Source organism: Suncus etruscus, chromosome 14 (genome assembly GCF_024139225.1).
Source record: "Suncus etruscus isolate mSunEtr1 chromosome 14, mSunEtr1.pri.cur, whole genome shotgun sequence".
Lineage (NCBI taxonomy): Eukaryota > Metazoa > Chordata > Mammalia > Eulipotyphla > Soricidae > Suncus > Suncus etruscus.
The window spans coordinates 84,751,164-84,764,888 of NC_064861.1; the positions used below are offsets into that span (position 1 = coordinate 84,751,164).

At 50.0% G+C, this 13,725-nt stretch overlaps 1 protein-coding gene across 1 annotated transcript in view; it reads right to left on the reverse strand.

Annotated features, from left to right (window-relative positions):
- BLVRB (biliverdin reductase B) overlaps positions 1 to 13,725 on the reverse strand; it is a 14,620-nt gene extending 895 nt beyond the window's left edge. The window contains exons 1-4 of the mRNA XM_049787212.1: positions 13,591 to 13,725; positions 5,924 to 6,088; positions 5,701 to 5,790; positions 4,647 to 4,775 (exon numbers count right to left, since the gene is read on the reverse strand). Of these exons, the coding sequence (XP_049643169.1) occupies positions 4,647 to 4,775; positions 5,701 to 5,790; positions 5,924 to 6,088; positions 13,591 to 13,669 (463 nt within the window). The 5' untranslated portion in view covers positions 13,670 to 13,725. The remainder of the gene's footprint in view (positions 1 to 4,646; positions 4,776 to 5,700; positions 5,791 to 5,923; positions 6,089 to 13,590) is intronic.

The following is a 13,725-nucleotide window of genomic DNA, read 5'->3' on the forward strand; positions in this document are numbered from 1 at the left end:
GAACTTGGGGTAGCAAATGTCCTACCCCATATATTGCTCCAGCCACTCCTCCATTTTTTGTTTGTTTTTTGGGGGCCACACCAGCAGCATTCAGGGGCTACTCCTGGCTCTGTGCTCAGGAATGACATCTGGTGGGCTCAGGGGAATATATAAGATGCTGGAGATTGACCCTGGGTTGGTTATGTTCAAGGCAAATACCCTACCTGCTGTACTATCTCTCCAGCCTACAACTGATTTTCTTGTTCTTTGTTTTTTTTAGGTCACACCCAGCAGCGCTCAGGGGTTCCTCCTGGCTCTATACTCAGGAATCACTCCTGGCAGGCTCAGGGGACCAAATGGGATGCCAGGATTTGAACCACCATCCTTCTGCATGAAAGGCAAATGCCTTACCTCCTTGCTATCTCTCCAGCCCCTTCAACCGACTTTTCTTACATGCAAGATATGTGCTTAACCACACAGCCATAATCCTCCAATTTGTGTGTGTGTGGTGGGGGGATAAAGAGAGGAAGGGAACATCCAATGATACTCAGAGACTACCCCTCACCTCAATGTTTAGGGAATCTCTTCTGGGGAATCTCTTCTTGCAGACCATATCAAACCCAGACCTTTATTGTACAATGCATGTCTTCTGACCTATGTTTACCTGATTCCCCCTATAGATACTCTTTTTTTGGTTTGTTTCTTTTGGATTGGGGCCACTCCTGGCTCTGTACAAGGATCACACCTTGCAGGGTTGAGGGACTAGGCAGGTCAGCAAGTGTTTCACCCACTGTGCTACCTCTCTAGCCCCATAAATATACTCTTTACTTCCTTCATTAGACAAATCCTGACTGTTCTGTGACTATGTCAGGCACTGGGCATCCAGTGAGGACTGGAAGACACAGGAATTTAGCTTCAGCATTGAGACATTTGATAGGAAAAGGCAACCAAGAAGCTGCTAAGAGGCCAATGAGAGAGCAAAATAAAAACTAACTAAAGGGGCTGGAGAGAGAGGACAGTGGTAGGGCATTTGCCTTGCACATGGAAGATCTAGGACAGACCCAGGTTTAATTCCTGGCATCCCATATGGTCCCCCAAGCCTCCCAGGAGTGATTTCTGAGCTCAGAGCCAGGAGTAACCTCAGAGTGCCATGGAGTGTGGCCCCAAAACAAAACAAAAAGAATGGAATGAATTGGGGTGGAGGATAACACAGTGGGGAAGTCCTTGTCACACGCAGAGACCCAGTTTTAATTCCCAGAATTTCACATGCTTTCTCAAGATTCATTGAGAGTAATCCCTGAGCACTGCTGGATGTTGTTCAACAAAACAAACAAAAAAGATAGATTCGAGACCAGACAGATAGTACTGGGGCCCTCAAACTTTTAAAACAGGGGACCAGTTCACTGTCCCTCAGACCATTGGAGGGCCAGACTATAGTTAAAAAAAAAATACAGGGGCTGGAGAGATAGCTTGGAGGTAAGGCGGTTTGCCTCGCATGCAGAAGGTCGGTGGTTTGAATCCCATATGTTCCCATATGGTTCCCCGAGCCTGCCGGGGTGATTTCTGAGTGTAGAGCCAGGAGTAACCCCTGAGTGTTGCTGGGTGTAACCCAAAAACTAAAAAAAAAAAAATGAGGGAGGGGCTAGAGTGGTGGCACAAGTGGTAAGGCATCTGCCTCGCTCGAGATAGCCTAGGATGGACCATGGTTCGATCCCTAGAGTCCCATATGGTCCCCCAAGCCAGGAACGATTTCTGAGCAGATAGCCAGGAGTAAGCCCTGAGCATCACTGGGTGTGGCCCAAAAACCAAAAAATAAAAATACAATGAACAATAGTTTGAGGACCCCTGCCTGACTGAGAGAAGTCGAGAGTCAGAGAGAAGGAGGGGAGTCGGAGAGTGAAGTGCATGTCCCACACAAGGAGCACTGCAAGCCTGGGACAAGTTGGCTGCTAAGAAGGACAGGAAGCAGTGGCAAAAACACCTAAAGGGCTGGATAAATGTCCTCAGCAGGCCACATGCGGCTAGCAGGCCGTAGTTTGAGGACCCCTGGTGTCGTGGATAGAATGTTTGCTTTGCATATGGCTGATCTAGGTTCAATGCCTGGTACTCCCTATCACCTGAAATGATTCCCCAAGAGCACAGCCAGGAGTAATCCCTGAGCACTGTTGGATGTGGCTCCCAAACAAAACAAAATTAAAAAAAGTAAAAGGAAAGTTAGGAAAATCCTAAGAGGTGGGAATGCTCTCTCTCATTCCAGGGGATGCTTTTTGGGGTCAAACCCTGTGACGCTCGGGGTACATTACTCTTGGCTAGGTGCTCAGAAATCATTCCTAGCTCAGGAGACCATATGAGATGCTGGGAATTGAACCAAGGTCTGGCCACTGTGTGCAAGGCAAATGCCCTACCACTGTGCTATTGCTCCAGTCCCAGGGGATGCTTCTTGCTCTTTCCCCTTCTGTTCTTTTAAATGAAATTGTCTTCAAACTATTATATGTCTAGGGGCCGGGAAGGTGGCGCTAGAGGTAAGGTGTCTGCCTTGCAAGTGCTAGTGTAGGACGGACCGTGGTTCGATCTCCCGGCGTCCCATATGGTCCCCCCAAGCCAGGGGCGATTTCTGAGTGCATAGCCAGGAGTAACCCCTGAGTGTCAAACGGGTGTGGCCCAAAAAAACAAAAAACAAAAAACAAAACAAAATATTATATGTCTAAAACTCAATTGTCAAAAATAAATAAAGTTGGGGCCAGAGTGATAACACAGTTGAGTAGGAAGTTTGCTTTGCATGCGGCTAATTTGGGTTCAATCCCCAGCATCCCATATGGTCTCCCGAGCCTGTCAGGAGTAATTTCTGAGCACAGAGCTGGGAGTAACCCTTGAGCTCCGCTGGGTGTGATCCCCCCCAAAAAAAAACAAAAAAAGTTGTCTTTATTCAGGGTGAAAAAAATAAGTGGGGACAAGGAAGTAAAGGTACAGCAAATGCCCTTCCCTGGCATGTGACTGACCTGGGTTTGAGCCCCAGCACCTTATATGGTCCCATGAGCCCTTCAGGAGTCATTCCTGAACCAGGAGTAAACCCTGAACACAGCTGAGTGTAGCCCAAAAATAAACAAACAAGTTAAAAAAAAAGGAGCTCAGGGGTCACTCAGTCGCTAAAGCAACTGCCCTGCAGTGACCCTGAAAGCCTCTCAGTGCGTAGTGAGTGACTCCACCCATGAGCAAACAGAGGAGAGAACCCCAGAAAGAGGGTTGCTCGGGAGCATGTACAGCCAAGCATGTGTCTGCTCATGACATCCAGCAGGGAGAGCCACAGAGGGAAAGAGAGGGATGAGGAGTCTTGAAAAGGAATTCAATTAATAAACAAAATTATAAATAAAAATATAAAAATAGAAATATTTTATAAATGCAGATAGCTATAACATATAGATATAAAATATAAATAAAATATAATATAAAATATATTTTGTGTGTTTAGGCTATACCCAGCTGTGCTCAGGGGTTACTCCTGGCTCTGCACTCAGAAATCACTCCAGGCAGGCTATGGGATGCCAGGATTGAGCCTGGGTTGGTCACATGCAAGGCAAATGCCCTCCCTGCTGTGCTACCGCTCTGGTCTCTTAAGATTGGAGTATTACAGCCTGACTGGGCTCAATCCTTGATAGCACATGGTCTCCTGAGCATCACCAGATGTGGTCCTGAAGGCCCCAAGCACTGCTGGGGTGGCCAAGGTGCTCCCAGCACCACAGGGTCCAATCAGCACCCCTTTAACTGCTGGCATGGCTGGCCACTGTGCCCTCCCCTAGCACTGCTCAAGAACCCCAAATAAATACATTAATTAAGTGAATCATAGAGAAAACCAGCTAGGTCAAGCAGCTGGCTCAAAGGGCTGGAGTTCATGGGGCCGGAGTGATAGCACAGAAGTAGGGCATTTGCCTTGTACGCAGCTGACCCAGGACAGACCTGGGTTTGATCCTCGGCATCCCATATGTCCCCCTGAGCCAGGAGCAATTTCTGAGCCCATAGCTAGGCTGAGTGTCACTGGGTGTGGCCCAAAAACAAACAAAAAAGGGCTGGAGTTCATACTTAAGTTCAATTCCTAGCACAGCCAGGTTCCTGGGTGCTACTGATAATGGCTCCCACAAAAAGAAAAAGAAAACTAAGCCTTGGCATCTCACATAGTCTCTTGAGCACCACTAGGAAACACCACTGGGAAGAGGGAAAGAAGGAAGGAAGAAAGAAGAAAGAGAGGGAGAAAGGATTGGAGGAAGGAGGAAAAGGAGGGAGGAAAAAATAAAGAATAAATGAAAGGAAGGGAAGAAGGAAGGAGGGGGATAGAGAAAGTGAGGAGAGAAGGTGGAAGGAGGAGGGAAGGAAGAAGGAAGGAGGAAAGGAAGGAGAAGGAGGAGAGGGTAAGAGGGAAAGAAGGTGAAGGAAGAAGGATGGGAGGAAAAAGGGAGGGAGGAGGAGGAGGAGGAAGTCAGCTCCAGGTAGGAGAGCTGGTCGAAGACCTTCTGGGCATCTTATAGAGCCCTTAAAGAGAGAGTGGCTGTTTGCACACTGAGTTCCTGAGCCAGCCAGTTTGTTAGCGGGGACCCAATAAGCAGGGAGAGGGGCTCCTAGGTGGGGGGGGCAGGACTGAGGTGGGGGGCAGGACTGAGGTGGGGCGCACTCACCTATGTGCGGTGGCATCACAGCCACGTACTTCAGCCCCGACTCCTGCAGGACCTTGTGCATCCGGATGTGGTCATCGGTCACGGCCTGCAGTCTGGGTGGCACCTTGGATGGGTCCCAGAGCAGGAAGGCTGGGGGGAACGGGCAAGGTCAGTCAAGGGTTGGAGCCCACAAAACCCACCCAGCCAGCTCAGTCGGCACCCACTGAGGCCCCAGATTCACTTGGAGGCACCTTCCTTGCCTTGTGTTCTGCCACTGCTCTGGCCACCGCACCTCCTGCCTAGATCTGTACCTGCTCCCCACAACCTGCACCCCCATGTATAGCCAAAGGGGAGGGGGCTCCTCCAGTTCCAGGGCCTCTCACACCAGTCCTGGCAAGTCCCGCCCAGATAGCACAACGGATGCCTACGGTGGTGAGGAGGGGGACCCCAGGACAGGTGGCCAGTTCCACAACCCCCCCAGACACAGTTGTAAGGTTCGGTGAAGCCCTGAGTTTTCCCTGTGGAGAACCAGAACCAGCAGTGCCTATTGTTCCCTTTGAGAGGAAGGAGGAGCGACACAGGGGACCTGGGTGGGTGTCACCCCTCAGGGATTCCCTCAGGCAGTGCTCAGCAACTACAGAGGGTCCAAATTGGCATTGAGGCCAGGGGACACCCCCACACAGCCTGCCTGGAGCCTTCCTCTGTCTGTCACCATGAGGGGGCACTCTATGGGGGCACTGAGGCGGTCCCAGGCTCAGTGTTCACAGAAATGCTCCTCCAAACTTCTGTTGGGTCACAAGCTATCTGGGCACTCCGAAATCTTCCCTGACCCCTTTCCTCTGTGCCCACTCCTGCTCGTGGATGTCACTCTTAGGTGACAGCTCTGACCCTCACATCCATCTTTCCATGAATGCTGTCATCCAGGCCATCTCTCCCCATCCCCCCAGGCTCAGGCCCAGAGCTGGTGCTCAAAAAGTACTCGGTGATTGGGGACCTTGCCCTAGCATACCCCCTAAGGCCAGCGAACCCCTGTCATTACCCGCCCCAACCCGCCACACCGACCCACACCACCCACCCGAGGTGCAGGCCACGACCTTGTCCACGCCATGGGCCTTCATGGCCTTCACAATGTTCTGGGCCCCCTCGGACATCACCGTGGTGGGACCTTAGGGGGGACAGAGAGTGGCTGTCACTGGTGGGCGGTGGTGGTGGTGGTGGCAGGGGTGGGGCTGGGGGTGGGGTTGGAGCAGGGGGCCGAGGTTCAGGGAGGGGCCGTGGGCAGAAAGGGGGTGCAGTACTGAGGTCATTTCGAGTGCCCAGCAGCACGATGATCGCATCCTGCCCGGCCACCGTCTTGTCCACATCGGCCGCCTGTCGGACGTCCCCTACCACCACATGGGCTGGCTTTGGTCCCTCCGAGGGTAGTCTCGAGGGGTCCCGAACCAGCACGGTGACTTCATAGCCTGCAGGCAAAGGGGGACAGAGACAGGTCAGGGGTCAGCACTGGAGCTCCAGGATTGGACCGGGAGGGAACCCCATCATTCATTCCTCAGGGTTCCAGCTCAAGGATGGTTGTCTTCAAACATATGATCATCTTTGTGGGGGAGGCTAGAGCAATAGCATGGCGGGTAGGGTGCTGCCTTGCACATGGCTGCCCCAACTTCAATCCCTAGCATTCCATATTGTCCCCCAATCCTGCCAAGAGTTGCCCCTGAACACCGCCAGGTGTGGTCCAAAAATAAGCAAACCAAAACCAAACCATACCAAACCAAAATATGATCCCCTTGGGATTATAAGTACAGCAGGGAGGGTGCTTGCCTTACATGTGGCTGGCCTGGCTTCTATCCCTGGCACCCCATATGGTCCCCCTGATCCCTGTTAGGAGTGGCTCCTGAGCGCAGAGCCAGGAGTAACCACAGATCATTGCTAGGTGTGTCCCCCCCAAAATAACCCAATATATGATATCCTTTTATTCCCCCTTCTCCATCCCATCCCCCAATGCAGCCCTTAGTATCCAGAAGACACCCTTCTTCCAAGACTCAGATCTACTGATGCCTGGATATTTTTTCGGGGGGAGGGCACACCTGGCAGCGCTCAGGGGTTACTCCCAATTCTGCGCTCAAAAATCGTTCCTGGAAGGCTCGGGAGACCATATAAGATACTGGAGATCCAACTCAGCCTCTGTTCTATTACTCTGGCCTTTGGTGCCTGGATTTTGCCAGAATCCAGAACTGTTGAAAATACACAATTTGGGACCGGGAAGGTGGCGCGTTAAGGTGTCTGCCTTGCAAGCGCTGGCGTAGGACGGATCGAACCCCTGGCGTCCCATATGGTCCCCCCAAGCCAGGAGCGATTTCTGAGAGCATAACCAGGAGTAACCCCTGAGCGTCACCGTGTGGCCCAAAAACCAACCCCCCCCAAAATAAAACAAAAACAAAACAAAAAACAAAAAAAACTGAACTGGGGTCGGAGGGATAGCATGGAGGTAGGGCGTTTGCCTTGCATACTGAAGGATGGTGATTCGAATCCCGGCTTCCCATATGGTCCCCCGAGCCTGCCAGGAATAACCTCTGAGCGCTGCCGGGTATAACCCAAAAAACCAAACCAAACTAAAGAAAAAACTAACAACAACAACAACAAAAAAAAAAAAAAAAAAAAAAACCAAAGAGAGGTAGCTATCTACCTCTCTTTTTGGGGAATGGGAGGGGACAAACGTGGTGGTGCTCTGGGACTATTCCTGGCTCTGTGCTCAGGAATGAGCCCTGAAAGTGGCCACTTGGGGATCTATATGTGTAACCACAGATGGAACTAGGGCTGGTCAGATGCAAGGCAAGCTCCTAAAGCCCTGGACTATCTCTCCAGACCAACACGGAGAGAAGCTGACTATCCTCAGGTCAGGGGAAAAACATGTGTGCGTGAGCTGAAAATAGGGCTGTCTCAGGGTTAGAAGATGGAATGATTCAGCAGCTTTGGGCAGAGTCAACACTTCCTCAAAAGGGTCAACATAGTTATGATGTGACTCAGCAATTTTGCTCCTACGTAGGAAAACATGTCTCCTAAGAGAAAAGCAAACAGGGGCCGGAGAGATAGCACAATGGTAGGGTGTTTGCCTTGCACGTAGCCGACACAGGATGGACGGTGGTTCAAATCCTGGCATCCCATGTGGTTCCCTGAGCCTACCAGGAGCGATTTCTGAGCTCAGAGCCAGGAGTAACCAACCCCTGAGCGTCGCCGGGTGTGACCCCAAAACCAACACCAACAACAGCAAAAAAAAAAAAAAAAATGGGGCCGGAGAGATAGCATGGAAGTAAGGCGTTTGCTTTGCGTCCATAAGGCCAGTGGTTCAAATCCCAGCATCCCATATGATCCCCCAGTGCCTGCCAAGGGTGATTTCTGAGTGTAGAGCCAGGAGTGACCCCTGAGCACTGCCGGGTGTGACCCCCCCAAAAAAAAGAGAGAGAGAAAATCAAACAGAAGACAGAGCCTTAGCACAATGGCGAGGTTGCTTGCCTTGCACACAAACAACCTGGGTTTGATCTCTGGCATCCCATATAGTGTCCCCAAGCCCCACCAGGAATAATTCCTGAGCACAGAGTCAGGAGTAAGTCCTGAATAATTGCCAGATGTGGTCACCCTTCTAAAAAAAAAAAAAAGAAAGAAAGAAAAAGAAAAAAAAAAAAAAAGAAAAGAGGTACAAACATTTACTTACACAGAAATATGTCCCTGAATGTTCATAGAGGCTTTATTTATACTAAGTACAAACAACCTAAAACTTTCCAATGACCCAAAGGAGAGATAAAATGTGTCCCTCTGAGAGCTAGAGAGATAATTAAAGTGCTTGCCTTGAAAGAGACTGACATAGTTTTGATTTCAGGCACCCCATATGGTCACCCTGAGAAGAGTGATCCCTGAGTGCAGAGCACAACCAGCTGTGGCTCAAAAACACAAAATAAATCAAAACAAAACAAAACCAAAAACACCCATCTGAGGCCTTTATACACTTTGAGCCCTTGGCCTAGAGCTCCTGGCACACTCCATCCTCAGCCCCAATTGCTATGCTTCCTGTTAGGGCCCTACATTTGCTGACCTGGAGTAAATCTGGGCTCAGGGACTATGTCAGAGTTCCCTAATTTGGGGTGGGGGAAGGGGAACAATCTCCCCAGCGGTGTTAGGAAACCAAGATGAATATCTAACTCTTTTGTAGCTTCAGCCACAGCTGGTGGTGTTCAGGATTTACTCCTGGCTCTGAGGCAAGCAACCATTTTCTCCTCTGGACCATCTCTGTGGCACCCTCATCAGTCCTTTGATCTAACTCCTGATCGCTTTAAAAAATTTTTTTTTGTTTTGGTTTTTGGGCCACACCCCGCATTGCTCAGGGGTTACTCCTGGCTGTCTGCTCAGAAATAGCTCCTGGCAGGCACGGGGGACCATATGGGACACCGGGATTCGAACCAACCACCTTTGGTCCTGGATCGGCTGCTTGCAAGGCAAACACGGCTGTGCTATCTCTCCAGGCCCTTTAAAAAATTTATTTAGGGGCCGGGCGGTGGCGCTAAAGGTAAGGTGCCTGCCTTGCCTGCGCTAACCTTGGACGGACCGCGGTTCGATCCCCCGGTGTCCCATATGGTCCCCCAAGCCAGGAGCAACTTCTGAGCACATAGCCAGGAGTAACCCCTGAGCGTTACTGGGTGTGGCCCAAAAACCAAAAAAAAAAAAAAATTATTTAAAGAAAATGCATCACATAGTTGACATAACTGATCATTTGTTTTAGGAAGAGCAAAAGCAACATTTGAAAAACATTAAAACAGGGCCCGGAGAGATAGCACAGCAGTGTTTGCCTTGCAAGCAGCCAATCCCGGACCAAAGATGGTTGGTTAGAATCCCGGTGTCCCATATGGTCCCCCGTGCCTGCCAGGAGCTATTTCTGAGCAGACAGCCAGGAGTAACCCCTGAGCAACGAGCAGACAGCCAGGAGTAACCCCTGAGCAATGCCTGGTGTGGCCAAAAAAAAAAAAAGAAAAAAAAACCATTAAAACATTTAAAACATTTTAAAAAGTAGAAAATTGAAGAAAAAACTGAAGAGATGGAAAAGAAAGGAAAGAAGAATAAGTTCAGTAGCAAGTCTATTTTTTAAAATTATTGAATCACCATGAACTCATTAAAGCACTAGCAGAAAGTTTAGTAAGCTCTTCTCTCTCTCTCTCTCTCTCTCTCTCTCTCTCTCTCTCTCTCTCTCTCTCTCTCTCTCTCTAAGAGAATAAGAGTTAAAAAATAAAACAGTAATAATGGTGTGAGAGTGGCAATTGTTGTTTGCATAGGCCCAGCAAAATCTGGGGAAAATGGAAAGAAAAAAAGCCTTGGCCTAAATACAAGGAGACCTTATCCCTGAAGTTTTCTGGCATAACACCAATTCTGGGTTCCAGGCATACTAGGTTGTCCAACCTGAGTCATTCTCTGTGGTCCTGGTGAAATTTTTTCGAACAATAGCTGTTGTTGGTGTCAGGTTTAACTCCTGATCTCTTACTTTTGTTGCTGTTGCTGTTTTTTGGGGCCACACAGATGATGTTCAGGGCTTACTCCTAGCTCTGTACTTAGGCATCACCCCTGATGGGGCTCTGGGAACCAAATGGGGTGTCAGGGATCAAACCTGGGTTGGTAACTGCTGTCCTGTTTTGTCTGCTACACCCAGTGAGTGATGTTCAGGTCTTAAGACCATATGGGATACTGGGACTTGAACTCGGATCACCTGTGTAAAAAGCAAATCCCTCTCCTCTATGCTGTCGCTCAGGCCCTTCCTCCAGGAATTTTTTGACACAAAAGCAGAGGCTTTGCTACTTGCTCCCTGAGCCTGGCTTCTAACTGAGATCCTGATGCTAGTGTCAGGAAACTTGGAAAATAAATACTCCCTAGTTAGAGCCCTGTCTCGTCTCTAAAGTTTATAGGGACAGAGAGAATATGGCAGGGAGGAAGTTGGTTTTGCATGCTGAGTTCAATTCCTGCCATCCCATATGGTCTCCCAAGACCCACTGGGGGCGATCCCTGAGCACAGAGTCAGGAGTGAGTCCTGAGTACTGCTGGGTGTGGCTCAAAACTAAAACTAACAATAAAAAGAGGAGAATGAGGCTAAAGTGGTGCTGCTTCACCAAATTTAAGGGTGCGGGAGTCTTTGTGGTGCCAATGTGGCCGCCAGTTAACTGCCACTGCACACACCTCGGGGGTTGCTCCTGTACTTGGGGAATTGCTGCTGGCATGGCTCAAGGACCTTGTGATCTATTGGTGATGGAGTCCAGGTCTCTCCGTGCAAAACTCTTGTTCAGCCTCTGGAGCCATCTCCTCAGCCCCGATGATCTCATTAGTCATAAGAACCACCAAAGCAGGTCCTTGTGGGTCACTCAAACCTTCCAGATGTGGTATAAAGGACCACAGGGGTAGGATGCTGGCCCTGCAGGCTGGGCCTGGCACATAGTGTCACAGATAACTGGGATCAAGAAAAGTTTTGCTTGACTTTGATGGGTCTGAGAGATAGTACAAGTACAGCTGAGAGGGCACTTGTCTTCTAAGTAGCTGATCTGGGTTTGATGCCTGGCATCCCTTATGGTCCACCAAGCAACACCAGGAATGATAAAAGAAAGAAGAAAGAAAAAAAGATGGAGAGCTGGAGAAAGAGGGAGAGAGAGCTGGAGAAAGAGGGAGAGAGAGCTGGAGTGAGAGGAGAGAGAGAGAGAGAGAGAGAGAGAGAGAGAGAGAGAGAGAGCTGGAGTGATAGCAAAGCAGCAGGCTGTTTGCTTTGCACACAGCCATTACAGGATGGACAGTGATTCAATTCCCGGCATCCCATATGGTCCACCCAGCCTGCCAGGAGCGATTTCTGAGCACAGAGCCAGGAGTAATCCCTGAGCCACGGTATGGCCCAAAAAACAAGAAAGAAAGAAAGAAAGAAAGAAAGAAAGAAAGAAAGAAAGAAAGAAAGAAAGAAAGAAAGAAAGAAAGAAAGAAAGAAAGAAAGAAAGAAAGAAAGAAAGAAAGAAAGAGAGAGAGAGAAAGAAAGAGAGAGAGAGAAAGAAAGAAAGAAAGAAAGAAAGAAAGAAAGAAAGAAAGAGAGAAAGAAAGAGAGAAAGAAAGAGAAAGAAAGAGAGAAAGAAAGAGAAAGAAAGAGAGAAAGAAAGAGAAAGAAAGAGAGAAAGAAAGAGAGAAAGAAAGAAAGAAAGAAAGAAAAGATGAAGAAGAAGAAGAAAAGAAGAAGGAGGAGGAGAAGGAGGAGGAGGAGGAGGAGGAGGAGGTCCATCCTTGCTTCGTTCTGAGCTCTACAGCTGGGGAGAGATTTGTCAGAGGCTCAGGCCAGATGAGTCTCCAGGGCCCAGAGTTCCTGGGGTGCAATTCCAGCAGTGAGCTGCAGGGTGGCTGAGGCTAGAGGCCCCAGTGGATCTCAGGATTACAAGCAGGTTCAGGATTACAGGAAGGTGGTAAAGCAGGGAATTCGATCCTCAGGGTGACTCAGCACCTCTGCTTTTCCCTCTGATTTCCTCCCCATAGCGACCTGACCATGGCTTTTCTCCCCTCCCGATAAATCAATCTCCTCACTCAGTCCTGGGGAGCTGGGGATGAAAGTTTGGGGTAGGGGGGGAAGTAGAGGGTGGCAGTGGGCCCAATGAGAAACTGTCAGGCTGGGCTAGGAGACCCCAGAGGAGGACCCTAGGGGCCTCCACCCTTTTGGGGCACCCAGATAGCCAATATCTTTAGTCGCTGAGGCCAGCCAGGGTGGGGCCCTGTATCTGGAGGTCTCAGCCCAGCTAAAGGGTGAAGTCTAGATAGCACCTGATGCTCATCCCCTTTCTTGGGGCAACTGAATGTTCTGCCCTTCTCGACTTTCCCAGCCCAAGTCTTCTGCCATGTCTCCAATTTTGTCTGGGCAACAACAACCTGTCCACCAGCCTTGTCAACTTTGGGCCTGGGTGTCCAGGCAGTCAAGTGTGTGAGGCAGGACAAGGGCTGAGGGTTGGAGAGAAAGTAAGTGTGCAGGGTAAGGCGTTCACCCGCGTGCCAATCCTAGCACCTTTTGCCATTAGCCCCCCTAGGACACCACCTGGTGTGGTCTCCCCCCAAAAAAAATACCAGGGGCCAGAGACATAGCACAGCAGTAGGGCATTTACCTTGCTCCAGCCAACTTGGGACGGACAGAGGTTCGATCCCAGGCATCCCTTCTAGAATGGCAAGCCTGCTAGGAGGGACTTCTTTCTATTTTGTTTTGTTTTGTTTTTGGGTCAAACCCGGCAGCACTCAGGGGTTACTCCTGACTCTACACTCAGAAATCCCTCCTGGCAGGCTAGGAGGACCATCTGGGATGCCGGGATTCAACCACCGTCCTTCTGCATGCAAGACAAACACCCTACTTCTATGCTATCTTTCCGGCCCCATGCTAGGAGGGATTTCTGAATGCAGACCCAGGAGTAACCCCTAAGCACCTCCAAGTGTGCCCCCCAAATAAAACAAAACCCCCAAAAAGTATAGTGGATAAGGTGTTTGCTTGGGGTTCAATCCCTCACACCCCATGTGGCCCTCTGAGCACTGCCAGGGCTAAGCCCTGAATACCAACGATTGTGGTTCCCAAATAAACAAAAAAGAGTGGTTTGGGGAGTTAAAGGGATCGCTGGCTTTTTAGACCAACATTGGGCTTACTAATAACCATGGTCCAGTTGGTCTCCACTGCCACCTCTGGCCGGCACTGTGACATTTCCTAAGTGCCCTGAATTCAAGAATTCAATCCTGCTTCCCATTCCTATTCCTTGAAGTCACATAGAACTGGATCTCTTAGCAGCCACCCTCAAAATGCACACACAATCCTGCCATCTGGGTTTCCACACCAGGGCAGTGAAGGCCCAAACCCGCCTGGATCCCCCGCAGCCCACGCATTGACCCCAGTCCTGGGGGTCAACCATGACACTCCCTGCCCGCCCCAGCTCCATGCCTGCTTGCACCGCCTGCGCCAGGGTGGTGAGCCCGGTATTGCCGGTGGCTCCGAAAATCGCGATCTTCTTGACAGCCATGCTTCGGGGTCGCGCGGGAATCGAGTGGCCTCGAGACCGCCCTCTCGGGGGTTCTT